The 25,248-nt window shown below is 40.0% G+C and overlaps 1 protein-coding gene across 3 annotated transcripts in view; it reads left to right on the top strand.

Moving 5' to 3' along the window:
- Positions 1–21,083, top strand: part of LOC135079877 (tyrosine-protein kinase Src42A) — a 76,263-nt gene extending 55,180 nt beyond the window's left edge. For all 3 annotated transcript variants that reach the window (XM_063974501.1, XM_063974500.1, XM_063974502.1), the window contains exons 3-7: positions 76–239; positions 11,939–12,266; positions 13,845–14,023; positions 19,863–20,019; positions 20,831–21,083. In XM_063974501.1, coding sequence (XP_063830571.1) covers positions 76–239; positions 11,939–12,266; positions 13,845–14,023; positions 19,863–20,019; positions 20,831–21,039 — 1,037 coding nt within the window. In that variant the 3' untranslated portion in view covers positions 21,040–21,083. The remainder of the gene's footprint in view (positions 1–75; positions 240–11,938; positions 12,267–13,844; positions 14,024–19,862; positions 20,020–20,830) is intronic.
- Positions 21,084–25,248: the final 4,165 nt, after the last annotated feature.

The raw sequence follows: 25,248 nt of genomic DNA, 5'->3' as shown, positions 1-25,248 counted from the left end.
TGTTCTACCATTATCCTTCACAGTGGTCATCAGTGAAGTTTCTAGACGTCTTCTAATACTTCTTTTTGTCAACAGTTAGAGATGGCGACACCGTGAAGCATTACCGCATCAGACAACTGGACGAAGGCGGGTTCTTCATCGCGCGGCGCACCACATTCCGCACGCTGCAAGAGCTGGTGGAGCACTACAGCAAGGACGCCGACGGGCTCTGCGTCTCGCTCAGCAAGCCCTGCGTGCAGGTACGTGACGTCACACGCACAGCCGCCTCTGACAGCTGGACGAGGGCGGGCTCTTCATCGCGCGGCGCACCATATTCCGCACGCTGACGTCACACTATCACAGCAGAAATGGACAGCTGTAAGAAAGCGCTGGTAGAATCCCTGGACGCGCTCTTAGTCTGGCTCTGTACCCTGCGTGCAGGTTAGTACCGTACCCTCGGCCGTGACGTCACACAGATACAGACTCGCGTTGTGCATGAATAGAATCTACACCAAATTCTGTAGAAGAAGTGGTTGCGCCCTTCAGCAAGGAAGCTTACGAGTTCTGATCGCTCAGTGCAGGTAAAACCTCGGCGAAGATACCTTTGGCTCGAAAATCAGAAGCTAGACAACGTCATCGAATAAGTCTGATCAAAATATTATCCTGCTTTACCAAGGACTTTCTTATTAGTTGCGTTTTGACGTCATGCATTGTTAATTAGATGTAGAGTAGGAAGTGCAGAGCAATACGATAAAATATAAGCTCTTAGTAAATTGATTAACCTCATAAAACGTTCTCCTTATTTAGTAAATATTGTCGACAGACTACTGATAAAAATCACGTGCAAGCCATTAATGAACTATCAAATTAAATAATTCCTTTTCTAGTTGATTACATTGTTAACTAAGTAGAAATCTCGGGTAGTGTCAGTTTGTTGCACAACGATCCTTCCTGCGCGGACGCATGTAACTCGATAGTCGCGGGAGGGCTGCGCGACATTGCATTGTAACAAACAGCTATAATAAACATTTCTATGCACTCATAAACGACTTAATTGTTATACAGTTTCAAGAAAAGTGGTGACATCATCTACTATGGTTTCTTCGTCTGAATTTTCATTTAAATTCTTACATCCTGAATTTTGTACCGATGACAGAGTACCCAGAACGGAATAGAATACAAAATATTTCCTCAACTTGTAAAATACATACATAAAATGATAGTGAGATTGCATCGCTATGTTTATTGAATGACAAACTTTAAAAGTGCAAAAAGCGGGGATAAAAAGGGCCTTCCTCTTTGTAATGTAGAGATAAAGTTCCTATGATTCATGTTTCGCCGTAACAAGCCTTCAAGTACGTCACCATTCAATTATTAGGTTGCGGTAACTAATAATATTGACGTAGGAACTAACCAAGCGTCATTTTTAATATCCCATAAAACGCCGCATAATTTCCGTTCTGTCCACTTATTTCATTTCTAAACGCACAAGAATTAAATAACTTCTTATCCTAATGTAACCATGCTGTTGCTATAAAATATTATCCAAGCATGATTTATATTGAACTGCAATAAAATTCTCATTTTAATGCATCTTCGACATTTATTAGTGAAACTACTTTCATATTTCAAAGGAGTTAACACTGCATACGTATGCTATAATATCGACCATTATAATATAATAGATATCTTATCAGATTGTATTATTACATCTTGATTGGCCATTTGAGTGTCAAGTTTAAAATTGATGACATTGAAATAACGTATGAATCGAAATTATTGACACGTCACGAGAATCATCAGAATACAAGTGTCGATCTTGACCTATTGTACAAAAAATATTCCAGCGATCTATGAATTCGGTAACATTAAAATATGCAGAATCTTCAATTCCACTGTCAAATCAAGGTCACGCGATCGGTATAAACGTTGGCAGTATTATTACGAAGTCGCATAAATTGCAAAACTCAATATTGGGACGACTATAAAATTTATGGTTTTCGACGGTCAAGCTTTGTTCGCGCGTGAGAAATACTCGAGGCATTGAACGAGCGATGCCGCGATGCTTTAAATTCACCGGAGACTTCCCTGGGTAACGACCCCTACGCCTACTTACGGTTTAATTCGAGTGCTCCTCCCCAACACTCCAATTTAGATTCACGAGATATGATCCCCGCCACGTGTGTAAGCCCACAATCACAACCGCAATAAAAAGGAAATTCGCCGTTCATTTTTCTCACACAGAAACAAAACAGTCAAGGTAAAATAATGCGTAGTAATCTCCGAGCAAAAAGCAATGGATTTTTTACCTTTACCTTGATTGAGCCGTATCGTTTTCTTTAACTAGAAATTTTGTTTACGTCATTCGCATATTTTAAACTGATACACAACATTACAACAATTGTTGCGACACGTGCAAATTCCTTGTCCGATATAAACGCAGCTGAATCTGAACTGCATCACGTAGCAATTAAATGTAATCTTAATGAATTCTCTTTTAATGACTTGGATCGATGGGTGAATATAATGGCGCTCGCAAACGTTCCATCATGCATCAGTTATGGGAAGCGAAGATTCCACAGCTATGCGCATACTAAGCGTGATAGTGAAATATTCCAATTTCTTATGTAATTAAAAGAATAACATGTTAAAAAAATTTGGCGTTCCAGTTTCGCGACCGTCCAAGCGAACGACCAAGGCTAAGAAGGCCCCACTTTCGTTACGGACGTTGCGTACAATACGCAACATTCGCGCGACGAAAACTCTATTGTTGTTTGTCTGTTAATAGTTTCCACGTTTATTGGACTTTTACGTACAAGAATCTAAAAATTGTCCGTTGAAAGCTTAAATGTAAACAGACAAAATACTTAGAGCACCAAACATATACCAAAAAATAAACGTCACTTATATAAATAGCAATGACCTTATCCAGTTCGATAAAATAAAACAAAAACCACCAATTTAAGTGGTTATTTATTTTGACAACAGTAACCAGTATCTGCTTTTCCTTTAGTAATAGGTATCCTTAGTTGTGTCACCGTCTCGTATTGGTTGCAACACAACCGCATTTATCAAACATGCGCGGGATTCTCCAACGCCTATAAAGGTAAATATTACATAATTGACGCAATAGACACTGGTGTTACTCAATAACTGCGATGGTATCGTTCTTAATTGAATTTTATCTATCTTTGTTTACTCGCTTCTAATCACTCGCCACTGTTTTTAATGGTTTCGAAATAAAATAATTAAAAAAACAGAAAAACTAAAACTTTAATCCTTGTTTAGTCATTATAAAACAATTATAATAATAGAAAAATTAAAAATTCAATCCTTTTATTATTTAAAAACTAGCTTTCCGCCCGCGGCTTCGCCCGCGTGGAATTTTGTCTGTCACAGAAAAACTTTATCGCGCGCGTCCCTGTTTCAAAAACCGGGATAAAAACTATCCTATGTTCTTTCCCGGGACTCAAACTATCTCTATGCCAAATTTCATCAAAATCGGTTGCGAGGTTTAAGCGGGAAAGCGTAACAGACAGACAGACAGACAGAGTTACTTTCGCATTTATAATATTAGTTGTAAAAATTATCCTAGCTTGTAAAAAAGCAATCAGTGAATTAGTATCACACTATTCTACAGTGTCGCTTGTAAAGAAGAAATTGCTCAAGCATCGTCGATCGTCATCATTTAATTTTGATCTATCTTTGTTTTCTCACTTCAAATTAAAAAACACCAGATAAGTACAATCCTTATTCATTGATTTAGAAATAATTATTATCTTACTTTAAAATTTAAAAAAATCATTTGTAAATGTTGCACCATTTTTTATCGCTTTAATTCAATTGCCCAATCATCAGCCTGTATCAGTTTCATTAGGATTGCAGAGACAATCAAAATCGTTAGTCCCTCAAAGCGGATAGCATAGGTTATGTAATTAGTAACTAATTCACGATTTACCACAAGAGTGATTAACTAATTAAAAACTGAAGCCAATATTTGTTTTATCGAGAAATACGCCAATTAAGTAACATATAAAAAACCACAGAAATTTTATAAGTCAGGGTCCAAAATTGAATAACAGTACATAGGTACTCGTATTAGTAAAAATATTCATTGCTCGATCGCGATGTTAAGTATGTGAAAATATCATTTTGTTTTACCGTTTCTATATTTTTTTTATTAATTTCAGAACCTCCACTATCTTGCCAAGCATTACTGAAATTAAAAAAGAGTTTAAACATACTGATATCACCATTTCTTCGAGCAAATGTTAGGATACGTCACGTCTAAAATAATATTGTAATCAACACCTTTTGTTATAAGTAAAGTAAATAAAATATTAATTCGAGACAATGAACTTCAATATTTATTGTTCACCATGTGTTTAATGTTCTTTATAAAGTGATTTATTATTTGTTAAGCGATGAAAACATAATACATCTCAATTCGATTCGAGCAATTTTATTTTGCAATCACGTACTCACGAGATCATTAGCAGATCTTGATTGTTTCTTAAATTAAATTGTTAATTATCTTCAGTATTAGAAGTACTTATCCGGAACTAATTAGGTTTTTGCTCATCTAGGCTCTTAAAAACGTTGTAGAATATTTTCGCATTCATTGCTATCATAATTAATTAATAGTATTGTTTGCAAATATTATGCATGTTTATATATACTTTTCCTTTAGCTTCACTCGCACTTACCCCAGATTTCATCGCGTTACTCATCACCAGACACGATCTCTACTTCTTTTGTTCCTTTTTTACCCGGCTCAAGTCTGCCGGTACAGCCACCATTGACAACAATAGTGAAATTTCTGAAATGCAAATCACACTTGTATGTATAATGTTTGCATATCTAACACCTACCAACTGTTTTGCAACGTTCGATTATACGGTTAAACACGTGGAACTTATATTTATTTTTAAAAGCTTTTTAATTGTATAGGTATAATCATCTCTTTCTAGACACCCAATCAGTCAAGATAATTTACCACGTGTATTGTTCGGAACTAAAAAATAACAATTCAATCGTTATGTAAAAAACTCGTTAGCGCGCTCACCTGATTCATGTAATATTATGTGATCTGTTTGCCGTTGATTGATGTGAAGAAAATAATAGCTTCGGAAAACATGTTCAATAAAACAGACAACGAATGTGCGACTAGCGGTCCATTACGCGAGTAATATCCACTGAGCTACTGGGTGCTTTGCATTGACATGAGAACTGGGGTGAATAATCCTAAGACATACTAAGTCATTTCAGTTTAGTACATAACTTTTTATATCTAGTCCAAATAGATTTATTTCTATAGCTCTAGTTTCAATTCGTTCTTGTAAACTTAGGTTATCAAACATTACTATTGGATTATGAGACGTTAATTTATCTACCTAGTTGTATTTTCTATGCAGTTAGATAAAGGCGACCTTAAAATTTTTGGCATCAGACTGCTGACTTTAGGTAACTTCTGTGGTGAACCCACAGAACTAACATAAGCGAATTTTGTTTAATGCATACTTACATATTCGTGCATTCATGTTACGTAGCAATCTTTATTGCATATTCCACGAGATCTTAAGATAGACCTATATCTACAGCGCTGGGGCATTGCGCTTTAGTTTAGCAATGTCTCAATGAGCGTGCGGTTTCAGTGCTGCTCGCGATTGCAACTGCAACTCCTTGAGTTTCGTGCACGCGTCTATGTTTATACTTGTGAAATGGCAATAAAATCATAGTTATCTCAATAAATCTATGCATAGGAGAATGAAACAAATGTTCCTTATACCATATGCCGGTATTGGGTATTCTCCGATCGTCGTGTCGGTAATGTAAACGGATAGTCAAATCAATAGTGCTCGAATTTCCAAAGGGTGATCGATAACCATCTCCATTCAAATAAGCTTCCATTGTTGTCTTTTTAAACTTTGTTATAACTGCAAAAATATTCTTTTCTGTCTGCATAAACGAGTCTGTGCACCAAAAAAATTGCACTGAAAAGGTGCCAATCCTCGTATGGCAATGTGAAAACAACTGTACACAGATGAGACTTTAATTCACAATTTCACGGTACAGATACAGAAATGTACACAGCGAAGCCCAGAAAATTGGCTTCGTGTACGATGCAAAAATGAAAAATCGATTTATTATGCGCCGGGAGCGATTCGTACTCGATTTATTTGCTGCTAAGCCGAATAATTCCGCTCGGTACCAAATTGATTAACTGTACATTGTGATGCGCCACTTTTCCACTTGCATCGGATTATCTGCAGTTTTGACGCACTTTGTTTGTGCCGCAAAGTGTGCTGTCAGATTTCGTCGAGATAGTTGGACCTGTTTGAATATGTATGTACGCTATTTAAATATGTATGAAAGACATCCTGTATTTATGTGGTTTATTGTCTCGGTTAAGTTTCATACTACAGAAAAGTATACGAATTAGCGCGATAATTTTAACAATTCGTTTTATAATAAAGGCGTGCACTGCCTCCCGTCTATTACTTAATTGGTTATTGTGATCAAACTATTTTTGTCATACACGTGTAGATTGTAAATTATGTGTATAACTCGTTCGCATATTGTAATCATTAAACAATTCAGAAGTAATTAGATACGGGTATACACATTATTAAAATACATCGTTAAACTAGTGTTTTTCTTTAATGATGAGGTTAAGGTTACATTTTTGTATTGTTTAAAGAAATCTGGTCTACACCAATGCGTTACTAAGCGAAGGGAAAATGTATTACCTGACTGCGCCAGAAGGAGGGTTATGTTTTCTATTAATGCTATTAAAATGGTTTATTGGTTATTCTTATGTCACGGCACAGAATGTAGACGATTAGGATTTCTCTCGATGAGCGCAGGCTAGGTTCAGTTTGATTGATTGTATAACGATCTTGTGCTCAGCGGTTACATCAGCATTATTATACCCAGACAGACCTGACAGTTTCGGTAGTAATACCGAAAGGTTAATATTAAAGTTATAAACCCAAATGTCAGAAATTAACAATGATAATTAATTACAAAGTATACCTACTGTGCTTTGACTGATGTTAATCGACCGATCGGACAATACAAAACTCTTATTAATGTAAATCTTGTAAAACTATTAGAACGATAGAATTTATGAAGCAAATGCACCAATATTTAACTTGAAAACTGGTTAAAACTTAACGCTGCAACTAGCTACAGTTTAACTTTAGCCTGCACAACGATTGAGTCATCCGCTTATTTTTCGACTCCGAGCACTAATAGTTTTCATAATCTTTTAATTTCAATTCAGTTTGGTGAAGGCCGATCCGAAGTTTGCGGAATATTTTCGTGACTATGATTTTGACACTTTTGACTTAATATTTCATGAATATCGTATTACTTAAGCTATGCACCTTATGTTTAAGCTGTATCTTTACGTCGATTTCTATTAAGGATTTAGTAATTACACCGATTTTATCAAAAATTATTGATATCGATAACGAAATTGTACAGGTAATATTAAATGATATAGACTAATGGCTTTCTTCTACTAACATTAGATATAATTGTAATTAATTTATCTGATGGATATAATTTCAGTGTCACTCATATTATGACGCCATCATCTATTATGGAAACAGATTCAACCACAAATGCATTGCATAACCGTAATTGCCCATATCTTGATGAACATTTTTCATCTTTACGTCCAATTATAAAATCTTTATGATCCAGATTGTTCTTCAGGATCAATAAAAAAACATTGCTTCAAGGTTGTAGAGCAGCTTGTAAATTGCCACATAGGAATTTTCTATGAATCATATTATAATCCAATTATTGCACCAGTTGGCTGATTTAACGCAATGACGTACCATGAGACTCCCGTTCCGATCTCCGTGACTAAACTTATTGAATAAGGAAAGGAATTAGCAAGAAATGCGAAACCGAAAACGAAAACCAGATAATAGGGTTTTCGTTGTGTTGTTAATACTGGTTGTACCTACTATAGTAGATACACAAATTCTGTATTGTCTGTAAAAATAAACCTTGACACATCTTGCGCAGATCTTATGCCAACTGGGGTATTTTGGACTCTACCAAACGGCTCAAGATAGCTGATCAACCTAAGTCGCATTCAATCCGTGCTTATACCCTCTGACTAAGTATTACGATCAATACCAAAAAAGCTGCTCGAAAATTAGACAAGTAACGGTGGACATGTAAATTCACCGGTAAAGAATAAATAAAAGTAACTATCTCCTTTGCCTTGCCTGTTACTGCCCTTGATAACGGTCGCTACATGAGCCGTGTTTTGGATCAGGAAGTTAATATTTGTATCTTTTCCATTACAAAACGATCTCTAAATCACAAATCTGACACAAATGAATAAAAAAAAATCGGAACAACTCCCGATTTTCCTGATCTCAAAGGTCAAGATGAGGAAATGTCGTGGCCGTGTGGATCGATGCGTGACTCGTGCCGTCGCGCTCCCTGCCCACTCTCATATTACACGTGGCAAGAATAATGATCATTAAGGTACTAGGAGTCCTAAAACGACTAGCTAAGGCAGCCTCCATAGGATCTTTCAGGATAAAGTAAGACTTACCTTACCAACATGTAGGCATGACAGTTTCATAATAATCACATACTAGTGTTATAAACTCAATAGCCTGGGATATTCGTGTATTACAACATGGCAAGAATTATGGCCACTAAGGTACTAGGAATCCTGAAAGCTTTGCTGTCTAACAGAGTTTGCCAGGATATTTGCCCACCTGTCGGAATGTTAATTAATCAAATACCAATATTTAAGACACAAGTTTGGGATAATTTGCAAGCCACTGAACAGACTTGAAAATTAGTTAGTAATATAGTAAGGGTGAAAGGTGACGCGAGCGTCTGCTGGTTTTGAGTAATACCAATTCAGAAGTTAGTTAAATCTATTTGGTAAATTACCTAACTATCAAACAAACACTGGTCAATTTTTGCTCTCATGAACTAAAGCTTGCTGCCACCAAATCTAAGGCTCTAAATTGTTTGTCCGATCACAATATCCTGGCACCGATATCTACCTAGTAAAGGCACCACTGACATATACTACAGGATGTGGTTTTGTAAAGCGCCATCTCGAAAGTTTGAGGAGACGTTTGAACGAGGTTTTTTACTATTAAAGTAATCGTTAAAATTTTATTTATATTTTTTTTTGTAATTACTTTCATATGTACCACCCCTGAGATAGGCGTTGTTTTGCAAAACCACACCCTGTATAGTTAAGACCAGTGCCGCCAGCCGGTCTGATCAGAAATATCACGCCGTCTGCGAATGGAGCCATACATCAGAACACACACGTGCACTCACAATAAAAATGGTAATTCACTGCGCGTTTCTTGAAAGTTTTATTCTCTCTGAGATCATGACTCAATTTCGCTCTATTGTTTATAAGGACTAACAATGCTTTCGACATAAGAATTGAACTTGAGAACTGTCTAGATTCTAAACAATTTCTAATTTAAATTCGTTCTAAAAACTAAAATGAAAGTCTCATGACATGGTTTGTAAAAAAACTGAAAGTCTGGTAAAACACTGAATTTTCAGCAGCTAGTTTAGGCAAGATCGCTTTTGTATTCATACATGAGAATCCTTTATTATTCAGGGTAAAATTTCGCCCCAAAGGTGAAGGAACCAAACAAAAACATCGACAATACGTGTTTTGTTCGTAGTCGTCACTGTGACACGTAGCGCTACAATGAGTTGATAAGTATGATGACTGTCATGTGCGTCGGATGCACGCAAATCGACTACAATCGCATGTCTCTATCAGGGGTGTCGATTGTTTGGACTTTTTAGATACCTAATTGATTTTCAGATATCTAAATCCTTTGATAAAGATCCCCAACTGATCATAATTAATGACTGTAACAAAAAGAGATTAATAATTTTAACCTTCCATAGACAAAAAATACTAAATTATGATAATAAGAGTACTGAACAGCAGAATGTTTTGAAAATGCGAACTTTGGCATTCATTTATTAAAGTAGCCTATGAATATTTATTAAGTATACTCTCAATTATTATTTTTTGAAGTTTGTTTAAAACACATTAACAGTTTCCTTTTATCACCACATTGGCCTTGTAATAGAAAGGTTTGCGAAATCTTATGGCTCTAATCCAATAAAATACGCAATTCCATCTTAATATTCCTATCAGCAGTGCACATCCCTAGATTCATAGAACACCGGTCAGTAACTGTACTGGCACCTAACTCTGGCATTAAAATGTCTCTTTTCTAGAGGATGTTTCAAAACCCATTGCAGTTGTCTATTTGTTTGCAAACTGTTATGGCTCTAATCCAATAGTAATTCTTCTTAATATTCCTATCAGCACATCCCTAGTGAAGAACACCGGTCAGTAACTGTACTGGCACCTAACTCAGGCATTAAAATGTCTCATTTCTAGGGGAACGCCATAACCGGCGCGCGCGCCTCTAAACAATTGACATTGTATCGTTATGACCCATTGTTACGGTCAACCTCCCATTACGCGGGCTTGACGTAAATCTCACTAATTAATTGCACAGATGTAAAAAGATCTAATTATTTACATAAACTCGCAACACATTGCAGTGCCACATTGGGGTTTTACCAATGCACTGAAATACAATATGAAATTTATTGTTATTGTAAAAACGTTACGTTTGAATTGAGCATTGTTATTGTAGTATGGTTCATGATATTTGCACAAGCATTATAAACTTATGGTTATCTGTAACATTACATAAGTGTATTTATAATTACCTAAACATGCAAAGGCTTTTAAACCAATAAACACTACGTATAATACAATTAATAACTACGTATAATACAAAAAAAACTGTAGGTAACAGTTGCTTTTCAATACTTACTCCAGCAGAAACGTTCATCAAAATGTTATATTAGGTAATGGTGAAATAGAATAAAAATAAATATGAAATTATTTATTATTGAACTTCTCTACCTGACGAGCAAGTTCAGGTAGTCGGTAGTCAGTATTTTATTATTTTTGAATATTAAAAATAAATTCACTGATTAACATTTCTAACACGTGCGTTTTCAAGTTACACCTAAATAACACTAGCTCTACGGCAAAACTTCCGCCTTCCCATAACAACGAACAAAAATATATTTTTATCTAAATTATATGAATCACATGTAATTAAATAATAATAACAGATCAGCTGCGTTTATGTGATCATCACAGAATACCTACTTAAGTTTATATTGAACCCGTGTGACACAGTGCTTTTGTCAAGTACGTACGAGAAATCGACGGTTAATGATAATAAATCAATGATAATGCAAACTGCGTAAAATACAGGGGGAATTGCTTCCCGAATATGATGTCACTAGTTTTTGTTCTCCGAAATTAAAGTCAATATTTTATATTCTCTGTTTTTTCACTTGCACCACAAGATAATATTGTTTCTTTTGAACATAAATGACTTACCTACCTACCTACAGTGCTTACTTCATTTTTTTTTGTAGCGTGTGCACTAAACAAAACCTTCAGACGTTTTCTTCCAGCTCAAAAGCATGAACTCGCATAAAAGCAAATTCAAGGGCCTCATTTACATTGTAATTGAGCGATTCTTGTTAATGCGCAATCAATTCAATGAAATGTCAAAGCTTCACAGGCGGTCTTCACGGATATCCAAAGTTAACTCGTTAAATCGATTTGACATATTACATTGTTTCAGAAGTGCCAAGTTAACATGTTCAGTTGCAACAAAGCATGATAAACAAACATTCTGGCCACACTGTAAAGTCAGCGTCAAATAGTACCCAAAGTAGCCAATAAATTCGCAACAAGTCTTTATTGCAATTGCAATAAGGTTGTGTTGTCAACTGTTTTGCCACAAACTATTTGACGCTGACTGTACCTACGCGTGACATTCCCCAAAGTCAAGTTTAAAGGACAGAGAGATTTAATCGCATTATTTATTTGCAGGTCGAAAAACCAGTCACCGAGGGTCTGTCGCACCGAACTCGCGACCAATGGGAGATCGACCGTTCCTCGCTGAAGTTCGTGAGGAAACTGGGCCATGGTCAGTTCGGAGAGGTGTGGGAGGGGTCGTGGAACAACACCACGCCTGTGGCCATCAAGACCCTCAAGTCTGGGACCATGGACCCGAAGGACTTCCTCGCTGAAGCGCAGATCATGAAGAAACTCCGACACAACAAGCTAATTCAGCTGTACGCTGTCTGCACCTTGGAGGAGCCAATCTACATCATCACTGAACTCATGAAGAACGGATCTTTGCTGGACTACTTGCAAGGTAATTTTTGTGCTGCGCAATATTTTTTCCAATTCGTCACAGTCAGTAACAATTGAATTAAGAAGACGTTCCAAACAAAACAATTAACTAAGTAAAAAATAAGTCGGTACACAAGTACGTAATCAATTATAGGGGCTTTGATCTCTATTGATCGATGAAGTCGTGGCTCTCGATGGAGCTTGAGTGACATAATAATCAGCGGTGTGCTGCACCTTGAATGCGTCTTATCTAATAGTCCTTAGAATTATGTGGCATTGTACGAACTGCTTTATTCGCATTCATTGCGTAAATGACGCAACAGAAACATGGATGTTATCGCCGTTCTATAAATAGCATTTCGATGTGTTATTAATGGTATACCCTTCGATGTAAAATAACAGTAAAAGGATTAGGTACTACTGACCCCTTCATAACACTGCATGATTTAAGTCCGGTGGCAATGCGCTTATGGCCTCGATTGTTTAAGTAAATCGTCAATCACTCGATGATGTCATCGATGTTGCAGAAGCCGAACAGTATACAATTTTATGCATAACCAAAACACATTAGTAAAATGCAGTTACTGTCGGTTATTTTGATCAGTATTACGAAAATTACCATCGAAGAATAACATAAGTACATAACCGTATCAAAACGAACCAGTATGCTCGTAATCGCATTTGTATGTCAAGTAGCTCTTGATCGATGGTAATTTTAGCCAGAATGGAACTTTCCAAGAAAAACTGTTTATTTAATATGCGTTTCTCATTTACGTAGAAACGTTGACAAATCGAAAATACTCCTTATTACATAAGTAGACTAAAGATTGATGTCCGCGTTATGAAATGTCACATAAAACTGTTCAAATCCATAGCCTTTGATTGGTTGAATGTGAATATTTAGAACAAATACATTATTGGTCCATGTCATTTCATAATACGGATCAGAGGACTGTATTACAGAATATTAAAACTCAATCATAAGAATAAATTAAGGTTCTGATCGGTAGAATTGCAATATTTAAACACGGCAGAATCTAAGTCTGATTTAATCTAATCACGAGGGTTATTTTGTAATACGGGCTGAAAAGTCTTATCGCCCGACTGCACGACGCAAAGGAGTTAATGTATTTAAGAGCCTGACACCCGTATTCACAAGCATTACTATGAGGTCTCACAGTGCACGTGGACGCACAAAGTCCCAAAAACCTATTCATTGACAATAGAGTGGCGGAGTGTCACACACGAACCAATCAACGCCGTGCGTTCACTTAGGCAAGCATCGTTTGTGAATACGGACGTATTTTGTTTATTCCTCTATCTATAGCAGTCTAGAGTCCAAACGGACGCAGTGACGCAGAAAATATCCACAAAAATGACAAAACGAACACCAAAAAGGTCGTAAAAAGATGTTATAGACTTCATGTGGATTGGATCCTTCCTTGTAACTACTGCCTGTTTTCACCATCAATCCTTAATTTTTATGTGACCTAATTTTCTTTTCAAACGGGTCACTTAAAAATTAGGGGTTGATGGTGAAAACGGGCATACGTCCTTCCTTACGTGTGCACCGATTTAGACAATTCTCATTTACTTGTAGGCAAAGGCCGTGGCCTCAAGCTGCAGCAGCTGATCGACATGGCGGCTCAAATCGCTGCCGGCATGGCGTACCTGGAGTCTCAGAACTACATCCACCGCGACTTGGCAGCCCGGAACGTTCTGGTGGCCGACGCCAACATTGTGAAGATCGCAGACTTTGGTCTGGCCAGGCTTATCAAGGTGAGTTGAGATGATGGAATAACTGAGTTTGGAGACACTACCTGTCTAGGCCTCCCCCAGTGGAAAAGCATTGGGGGAGGCCTATGTTCAGCAGTGGATGTCCTATGGCTGAAATGATGATGATGATGATGACCTGTCTAACCTGGCTGGCCAGGGTGGGGCTAGAGGCCAAATCCTCCATTTGCCTCTGGTCATCATGATCCATCAATGGAGACTAACTTTCTTACTGATAAAAAGCTACACGTTTGCTGGACACTGTTTTCAAATTATGTTTCCATACTAAACGTCACTTTAAAACACTGTTCAACGAGCGTGCAATTTTTATTAGTAAATGAACTGATGAATGTAATATCAGTTGAGGCATTCAGAAACCTTGAAGGGCGCCGGCTGAAAATGCTCGGTGGGCGCCAGATTGTACGGTATTTCACATGGAACACTGTGTCTTATACAGTTATTTTAAGTGCTATTTTCCAACGAAAATTTATAGTCTGATCAGCTGTCATCTAATGAATCACCAGTTTTATTGATTCAGAATTATGATAATTGACAGACTAATAAAACTGGACAAACAAATTGATGTGTTTGGGATAATTTATTTGATATTGTAATCGGCCACCGGAAATTAATCGATTCTCGTGAATAAATCTAATCTTAATCATATTCATTTATCAGATTGATAATCAAATAGGTCCATAATCAACAAGTTTTTAAATAATGACACATATTTTTGAGAAACGAGATAAACGGTCTTTCTATGAAAACATCAGGTGTTAGTTTAATCTTAAAGATTACCTCTTACAATTTATTTACAGGACCCTGTTTACAGGGTCTCCTGACATTATTAAAAAATATCAATAAAACTTTACATCTCAGCTAATACGCATCGCGACACATTCGTAAACAATGCATAATAGTAAATAAGATTACAATAATAATCTTAATAACGATCATAATATTGACCACAAACTATCAAATTGGCAACCCAATTCAATACCAGCAAAAACAAAACAACTATGTCATAGGTAGCCGCAAAAGCACTTTAACAACACATACACACGATAACGTAACGGTGTTAAGGAAACGCGAAAGTGATTTTGGTACACCGCATCTCGCCGCTTTCCTCCTACACTGTGATGTCATCCAAGGTCGCCGCTAAATTATTTTATACAGGATGCCGGTTGGGTAATACTAATAACATGCGGTGATATTATTTGGAGAAGCAGCCTCCATAATCGTTTATTTATTTTACAAAAATAGTATGGTTTTTACACTTTTTACGAAATAACAAAATAAAAACAGTTTGAATTCTGTGTCTCTACGGTAACTAATGTTCCTTTGTAATAGTGTCCAATATAAACTTCTCACTTAGATTGCATTGTCACAATCTGATTCATTATCATCAGACTGCTCAAACACAGGCAGTGGCTGCCATTTATTTGTTTGGTACACTTTTCAAACAATTTACTTTCATCTAGAAAATGGTGTTTTTCAGGTAGACACCTGAACCGAACTATTTTTCAAACAATATGCACTAAGAAGATTTTCCAATCCATTTGTGGTTATGTTACGGCTAAAGATATGTGTGAACATAAATCTGTGTGTTTATCTGCGAGAAGCAGCTAAAGTTCGATAATATGTTAGTTTGCGTCGTGATATTCCATCTTTAGCCGGCTAATGTGCACATTAGCCAAAACGAAAAGGCTAAAAATGTATTCGATGGGCGCGCCAGGCCGGCGGAGGGCTTGAGAAGGCGGTAGGGATACAACGAATAGCTCCATATTATTTAACAATTGTGACTAGATATTGTTTTAAGTAATTAACACTGAAGATGTTTTATTTTGTTTTATTTTGTAATTTTAAATACCTACTTACAGAAGATTCTGTAATGACCAAATGGTTCCTTATTATTTTATTTTAATGATAAGGTATGTACCTAGATATTGTTTTAAGTAATTAATATTTTGTTATTGTAATAATTGTAATTTTGAATACCTACATACCTATGTAGGTATTCAAAATTAAAATTTTTCATTACATAAAATAATCATTTTCATTACACATACTTTTATGTACCTACATAAAAGTATGTGTAATGAAAATGATTATTTTTTAATAAAGTTTTCGTGTCAAAATAGTCCTTCTACATTTTTAGCCAAGGGCCTGCGGTTACACTTAAGTTTAGCCGGCTAAAGATAGAAGAAACTAACATTAACACCTCGTCAAAGATAAACTTAAGTTTAGCCGGCTAATCTTAAGTTTATGTTCACACCTATCTTTAGCCGTAACAGTTACACCAATAAATATTATCTTTGAATATGTAATGAACATTTCGATGCGATATAATCAATCGGCCTTCCATTGACTCGACCACTGAAGTGGCTGGTTCATAATAATATCTACTTCTATTGCACGCGATCGTGTTGACTTATCGTCATTTTCTAGAGAATTCTTATTTAATTACATTAATAATTGTGATAATATAAAATTATATTTACGCAGCACACGTGCAGCAGATGAATAAATATTTTTAATTAGCTATGAGGAATTAAAGTATTGTTAACTTATTTCTTGTTAATTTAGCCTGGATGCATAATAAAATCGAGCGGAGATACAATTATTTTATTGTTACAATTTTCCTGGAGACCTGTTTTTGAAGCCGGCTTCAAATCGCATGCGAATTCTCAAAAACGCTAATGTCGAAAATTTATTCTGTGAATTTTGTAATGAGGTCAATGATCGAATAACAGTCCATATTGTTAAACTGACGACGCAAGTCCGTTAATGTGAAAGATCATAAATTTTCAATTGAATTCGCTAATTACCATGACAGACAAAATAAAAATAGTAAATAGTTTCGGAAACAAGCCGAGCACTTTTCTTCGTCACTTGTTTAACCTCGTAAGACCGAAGAGTAAATTTTGTCAACTTCTAAGTATCGCCGAATGTGCTTTCAGAAGAACGAATAATTTGAAGTCGTAAACGCCGAGCACTTCGAGTAAAAAAATTTCTATGTTAGAGATTTTCTTTTGCACCCATATTTTCAGGGACCCTATATAATAGTGCATAGAGCTTATTTTAGGTAAAAAATAATAAAAAAATGTTTTCTCTTAAAAGAACATTCGGTATTACAGACTTTAAAAAGAAAAAGTAAATAAATTGTATATTATACTTTAAAGTAAAACATAAATGTAACCTCCTTAATAAATTAATACTACATAAAGATACAATAATGATATTAATAAATGTAACTGAAAAGGCACAAGTATTTTAATTTTATTTAATGTTCCATAATTAGTACTTTTAAAAGTACTATCGGTTTTATAACATACAATAATGATAGGTTAGAATGTATAAGAAGTAAAGTCAATATTCATGTTAATTATAATATTTATTAAAATAAAAATCAGAACGTTCTCATAGTAAATTTTCTCAATCATATCATAATTTTAAAAGTCCATTTCTCAATTCATCTCAATAGAAAAAATATACAAAAATAAAACTTTCACCATTAAGACCGAATGTTCCTTGCAAAGAACTATTATTTTCAAACGAAAAAAAATCGCACAAAACTTCTTCGAATTGGTAAAAATATTTTTTTTGCTTGTTTAGCAGTATTTTAACTTTAATTACACTGGTTAGTTTTTCAATTAAACTACGTTTACGTGAAGAAAAAAAATTAGTCGTAAATCACATCCGCTCGGAAGAACCACCTTGTCAAAGAAAAATGATAATTTGACAGTGACATTTTGTTTTTTTTACATTAATAAGTTCGGATACCTGATTTTGAATACTTTGAGCCATAGACTATCACTCATTTTTTTCGATAGGCGCGAATTTTTGAACTTAAAATTATCGCTAAAGTTTTAGTTCCTCTGAAGGCACATCCGGCGATACTTACAATTCACCTCCGAAAATGTCTCGGCGTTACCGACTACAAAGTTTCAGTTCCTTCTGAGGCACATCCGGGCTTACGAGGTTATAGAAGCAAAACCTCATTAATAGACATGTGCTATTCAAAGTTTATTTATGTGCAATAAAAAGGTGGAAGCCAATAAAAATTACAACTCTGCAAGTATCGTTTAATAACAGATAGGCAATTTGAAATTGCAATTTCAATGGTTTCATGCGGGCTCAGCCATGGGCGCTATCTAAATCGCTTCGAAGCATCGGCAGTCAAGGTTAGACGCGTGTTATGTGAACAAATTATGTTTCTATTAATAGCAGAACCTATTAAGTCCACTGGCGTAAAGCTGCATTTCCACCAGAGATGTGCGACGATGCTTAGCGAGGGATGTGTTTGTAAAGAACCAATAAAATCGCTTCAGTTACCTCGCCTCGGTCACAGCTCGGGTGGAAACGGCTTAGCGGAGTTAGATTTTTGCGTATACAAAACAAGCGAGGGATGGTGTGCGAGGAATGTGTTGCGAGATTTGCGCATACTGTACCAGTCAGTCCATAGACTGAATTCATTGGAAGTAGAAGGAACTGCATCCTCGCACCACACATTTCCCTGGCACATCTCTGGTGGAAACGCAGCCTTACCCACATAGCTGCTTCAAGTTGTTTATTATCGACCAATTGATGTAAGCTTGCTCGAGTGCCCACTCGAGTGCGTTTTCATCGACTTATCTTGGTCGAGAGAAGAAACGTGTTTCGTTTATTGCGGGCCACACCTCATTGGTGTCCTCCTTATTTAAATATAAGATATTCTAGATAGAATATTGAACCCGCGATGCCACACTGCTATTTATATCTCACCATTAGAATAGCATAGAAAACAATACAAATTAAGCTTGTACTATTGCAACTAAGTACCGCATTAAGTACATTTAAATGTACCTAAGATAGGGTCATTTCACACCCATTCAATATGTAGGTCATTGTTTTAAAGTTTTTCCGTTTGTAGGCCTTTAATTTTGTATCCTATATCGCGGTATTGGCCGCGGGAAGAACCTGGATGCGGGCAGCGCAGGACCGTTCATTATGGAAAGCCTTGGGGGAGGCCTTTGTCCAGCAGTGGACGTCATTTGGCTGAAACGAACGAACGAACGAATTGTGTACTGCCAAATTCCAGATCGCATATTTAAATCATTTTTAATCTTTAAATATAATCAAAACGTGAACCTTATCAAAGCAACCAATCAATTATTTTACATGGACGATTGTATAACATCCTCTTTTAATGGAATGCTAGCTTTTATTACGGCTAATGAGGCTTAAATATTACAGAGAGCACGCTTCAGTGAATTCTAATTTAAAATATAATTTAATTATTATTACATCCCGAATTATAAATAACTTTATATGCACTATATTCAAGGGTGTGTATTTGTTATTAAGCGATAATAGGGTAACCTATTTGAAAGAGAAAAAAAGATAACAAATATTTTTGGGTGTTTCATCTATTTGAGATTAAGCAACGTTTGTACTATCGGTACCAGACGACGAATTTGTTTCCGAATAATTAAATCCATAAGTCGATTATGCTCTCCACTCCAAATAATTTGGGACAATTTGATTTATAGTATCGGTTTTCGTATTTTGGGCCCTATTTGACTACTAGCGGCCGCCCGCGAATTCGTACGTGGAAACTTCCAACCCCCGTTTTACCCCTTAGGAATCAATTTTTGCAAAATCCCACCTTAGTAAACACCTACATTCTAAAAGTAAGTCCCATGCAAAATTTTATACTCCTAGCACTTGTTTCTGTGATTTGGTGATGAGTGAGTGAGTCAGTCAGTGACCTTTCGTTTTTATAGATATAAGGATCTATTATGCGGCAACACTACAACGGATACAAAAGCGTATGGAATTCATGGTTTAATTTGTTCGTCCACAGGAGGACGAGTACGAGGCGCGAGTGGGCGCTCGTTTCCCCATCAAGTGGACGGCGCCCGAGGCGGCCAACTACAGCAAGTTCTCCATCAAGTCCGACGTGTGGTCCTTCGGCATCCTGCTCACTGAGCTCGTCACCTACGGCAGGATACCCTACCCAGGTGAGATGATAGGTCTAATGTAACTAAATGGTAGGAGGACGAGTACGAGGCGCAGTGCGCTCGCTTCCCCAAGTAGACGGCGCCCGAGGCGGCCAACTACAGCAAGTTCTCCATCAAGTCCGACGTGTGGTCCTTCGGCATCCTGCTCACCGAGCTCGTCACATACGGCAGGATACCCTACCCAGGTGAGCGAGATATACTGCTGGAAGTTAGGGACAAAGGACGAAGGAAAATAACTTGTAGGGAGCAAAAATGTGGCGCGGTGGAGTGAAACTTGCCCTAGGCAGACACAATTCCGCGCACATATCTCGCGATTCCACCAGCATATTTGTCCCTATACCCAGGTGAGAGAGATATACTGCTGGAAATAGGACTCCTGCACGGATTTGTAAATCAACAGGTCCATTGCATTGCTCGCATCTAGGTGCTTCCCGCAACCTTTAGTATATTACGGCAACTTCTTGCGCGACTGTCCTGCGATGGAAGATGAGAGATCAAGATGTCAACGGGGAACGACAACGCATGCAACTGCTACATTCTATCTCGTCCCCGCCACCGTCATTGCAAGACGGTCGCGCATGAAGTCGTCGGTCCACCGAATGTTAAAATGTATTCAATACAAATACACTAGTATAGAACTTCTCGTTTCCCCCTCCCTTCTACTTCGATAAAATTGAACCGACTACCGAAGAGACGTCTCCCCAAAGTTTATCGCAGGCCAAATATAGATTTTATTTTATTCAGTCACCATAGCGTAACAAGTAATACCAATTGAACAATTTATTAAACTAAATGCATCTTCCACCCCCAGGCATGACCAACGCCGAAGTCCTGCACCAAGTGGAGCACGGCTACCGCATGCCGTGCCCGCCCTCCTGTCCCGCGGCGCTCTACGAGATCATGCTAGAATGCTGGCACAAGGACCCGCTCAAGCGGCCCACGTTCGAGACGCTGCAGTGGAAGCTGGAGGACTTCTTCACCATGGACAACTCCGAGTACAAGGAGGCCTCCGCCTACTGAGCCCGGCCCTCCCTGCCGCCCCACCGCCACGCACACTCGCATCACGTGAGTCCGCTTTGATATACGTAAAGTCCGGTCGCCGAGCACATAGAATTTCGGCCAATGACCCCAAGTCGCCCAAACCGCCCGTCGCACAGTCGCGACAGCAATATAATAACGCGTGAGCGATAAGGATGGGTAGCTTGGGGTCATTGGACGAAATTCTATGTGCTCGGCGACCGGATTTTAGAGTTAGTTAGGTCTTCTACTGAATATGAGACGCTGCAGTGGATAGACAACCCCGAGTTCGAGGAAGACCTCCGTCTACTGAGCCCGGCCCTGACTAAAGCTCCACAGAAACGCACGCTCGCATCTTGTAAGTCTATTGTCCTCCCTTCTGCCCCGCGGTCTACTAGATCATGCTAGAATGCTGGCACAAGGACACTCAAGCGACCCACCTTCGAGACGCTGCAGTGGAAGTATAAGAAAGACGTCCGCCACGCCTACTTTAATCACGTGAGTCTATTGTCCTCATCCTTCCCCGCATCTCTACGAGATCATGCTAGAATGCTGGCACAAGGACCCGCTCAAGCGGCCCACGTTCGAGACGCTGCAGTGGAAGCTGGAGGACTTCTTCACCATGGACAACTCCGAGTACAAGGAGGCCTCCGCCTACTGAGCCCGGCCCTCCCTGCCGCCCCTCCGTCTACAGAGCCCGGCCCTGACTAAAGCTCCACCGAAACGCACGCTCGCATCTTGTAAGTCTATTGTCCTTCCTTTTGCCCCGTGGTCTACTAGATCATACTAGAATGCTGGCACAAGGAGCCTCTCAAGCCTTGTAGACCTGGTACCTTTGAGACGCTGCAGTGGAAGTACAAGAAAGGCGTCTACTGAGCTCCTCCGCCACGCCTACTTTGATCACGTGAGTCTATTGTCCTCATCCTTCCCCGCATCTCTACGAGATCATGCTGGAGTGCTGGCACAAGGACCCGCTCAAGCGGCCCACGTTCGAGACGCTGCAGTGGAAGCTGGAGGACTTCTTCACCATGGACAACTCCGAGTACAAGGAGGCCTCCGCCTACTGAGCCCGGCCCTCCCTGCCGCCCCACCGCCACGCACACTCGCACCACGTGAGTCCGCTTTGATATTCGTAAAGTCCGGTCGCCGAGCACATAGAATTTCGTCCAATGACCCCAAGTTGGGGTCATTGGACGAAATTCTATGTGCTCGGCGACCGGATTTTAGATTTAGTTAGGTCTTCTACTGACTATGAGACGCTGCAGTGGATAGACAACCCCGAGTTCGAGGAAGACCTCCGTCTACTGAGCCCGGCCCTGACTAAAGCTCCACAGAAACGCACGCTCGCATCTTGTAAGCCTATTATCCTCTGCCCTTCAGTTCGTCTACTAGATCATGCTGGAATGCTGGCACAAAGACCCTCTCAAGCGACCCACTTTCAAGCGCAAGAGCGCAAGTACAAGAAAGGCGTCCGCCTACTGAGCCACTCCGCCACGCTTACTTTAATCACGTGAGTCTATTGTCCTCATCCTTCCCCGCATCTCTACGAGATCATGCTAGAATGCTGGCACAAGGACCCGCTCAAGCGGCCCACGTTCGAGACGCTGCAGTGGAAGCTGGAGGACTTCTTCACCATGGACAACTCCGAGTACAAGGAGGCCTCCGCCTACTGAGCCCGGCCCTCCCTGCCGCCCCACCGCCACGCACACTCGCATCACGTGAGTCCGCTTTGATATTCGTAAAGTCCGGTCGCCGAGCACATAGAATTTCGTCCAATGACCCCAACACTCGCTCGCACACTCACTGCGGCCGCCCGTCGCACAGTCGCGACAGTAATATAATAACGCGTGAGCGATAAGGATGGGTAGCTTGGGGTCATTGGACGAAATTCTATGTGCTCGGCGACCGGATTTTAGATTTAGTTAGGTCTAGACAACCCCGAGTTCAAGGAAGGCCTCCGTCTACTGAGCCCGGCTCTGACAAAACTCCACAGAAACGCACGCTCGCATCTTGTAAGTCTATTGTCCTCCCTTCTGTCCCGCCCGCGGTCTACTAGATCATGCTAGAATGCTGGCACAAGGACACTCTCAAGCCTTGTAGACCTGGTACCTTTGGGACGCTGCAGTGGAAGTACAAGAAAGGCGTCTACTGAGCCCCTTCGCCACGCTTAGTTTCATCACGTGAGTCTATTGTCCTCATCCTTCCCCGCATCTCTACGAGATCATGCTAGAATGCTGGCACAAGGACCCGCTCAAGCGGCCCACGTTCGAGACGCTGCAGTGGAAGCTGGAGGACTTCTTCACCATGGACAACTCCGAGTACAAGGAGGCCTCCGCCTACTGAGCCCGGCCCTCCCTGCCGCCCCACCGCCACGCACACTCGCATCACGTGAGTCCGCTTTGGTATTCGTAAAGTCCGGTCGCCGAGCACATAGAATTTCGGCCAATGACCCCAAGTCGCACAGTCGCGACAGCAATATAATAACGCGTGAGCGATAAGGATGGGTAGCTTGGGGACATTGGACTAAATTCTATGTGCTCGACGACCGGATTTTAGATTTAGTTAGGTCTTCTACTGACTATGAGACGCTGCAGTGGATAGACGACTCCGAGTTCGAGGAAGGCCTCCGGCTACTGATCCCGGCCCTGACTAAAGCTCCACCGAAACGCACGCTAGCATATTGTAAGTCTATTGTCCTCCCTTCTGCCCCGCGGTCTACTAGATCATACTAGAATGCTGGCACAAGGACACTCTCAAGCCTTGTACACCTGGTACCTTTGAGACGCTGCAGTGGAAGTACAAGAAAGGCGTCTACTGAGCCCCTCCGCCACGCTTAGTTTCATCACGTGAGTCTATTGTCCTCATCCTTCCCCGCATCTCTACGAGATCATGCTGGAATGCTGGCACAAGGACCCGCTCAAGCGGCCCACGTTCGAGACGCTGCAGTGGAAGCTGGAGGACTTCTTCACCATGGACAACTCCGAGTACAAGGAGGCCTCCGCCTACTGAGCCCGGCCCTCCCTGCCGCCCCACCGCCACGCACACTCGCATCACGTGAGTCCGCTTTGATATTCGTAAAGTCCGGTCGCCGAGCACATATAATTTCGTCCAATGACCGCAAGCTACCCATCCTTATCGCTCGCGCTTAATTATAATGCTGTCGCGACTGTGCGACGGGCGGCCGCAGTGAGTGTGCGAGCGCGACAGCAATATAATTACGCGCGAGCGATAAGGATGGGTAGCTTGGGGTCATTGGACGAAATTCTATGTGCTCGGCGACCGGATTTTAGATGTAGTTAGGTCTAGACAACCCCGAGTTCAAGGAAGGCCTCCGTCTACTGAGCCCGGCCCTGACTAAAGCTCCACAGAAACGCACGCTCGCATCTTGTAAGTCTATTGTCCTCCCTTCTGCCCCGCGGTCTACTAGTTCATGCTAGAATGCTGGCACAAGGACACTCTCAAGCCTTGTAGACCTGGTACCTTTGAGACGCTGCAGTGGAAGTACAAGAAAGGCGTCTACTGAGCCCCTCCCCCACGCTTAGTTTCATCACGTGAGTCTATTGTCCTCATCCTTCCCCGCATCTCTACGAGATCATGCTAGAATGCTGGCACAAGGACCCGCTCAAGCGGCCCACGTTCGAGACGCTGCAGTGGAAGCTGGAGGACTTCTTCACCATGGACAACTCCGAGTACAAGGAGGCCTCCGCCTACTGAGCCCGGCCCTCCCTGCCGCCCCACCGCCACGCACACTCGCATCACGTGAGTCCGCTTTGATATTCGTAAAGTCCGGTCGCCGAGCACATAGAATTTCGGCCAATGACCCCAAGCCGCCCAAACCGCCCGTCGCACAGTCGCGACAGCAATATAATAACGCGTGAGCGATAAGGATGGGTAGCTTGGGGTCATTGGACGAAATTCTATGTTCTCGGCGACCGGATTTTAGATTTAGTTAGGTCTTCTACTGACTATGAGACGCTGCAGTGGATAGACAACCCCGAGTTCGAGGAAGACCTCCGTCTACTGAGCCCGGCCCTGACTAAAGCTCCACAGAAACGCAGGCTCGCGTCTTGTAAGTCTATTGTCCTCCCTTCTGCCCCGCGGTCTACTAGATCATGCTAGAATGCTGGCACAAGGACACTCAAGCCTTGTAGACCTGGTACCTTTGAGACGCTGCAGTGGAAGTACAAGAAAGGCGTATACTGAGCCCCTCCG

The sequence above is a fragment of the Ostrinia nubilalis genome, chromosome 17 (assembly GCF_963855985.1).
Source record: "Ostrinia nubilalis chromosome 17, ilOstNubi1.1, whole genome shotgun sequence".
Lineage (NCBI taxonomy): Eukaryota > Metazoa > Arthropoda > Insecta > Lepidoptera > Crambidae > Ostrinia > Ostrinia nubilalis.
The sequence above is the reverse complement of the archived record's forward strand: the minus strand, read 5'-3'. Positions and strand labels throughout refer to the sequence as shown.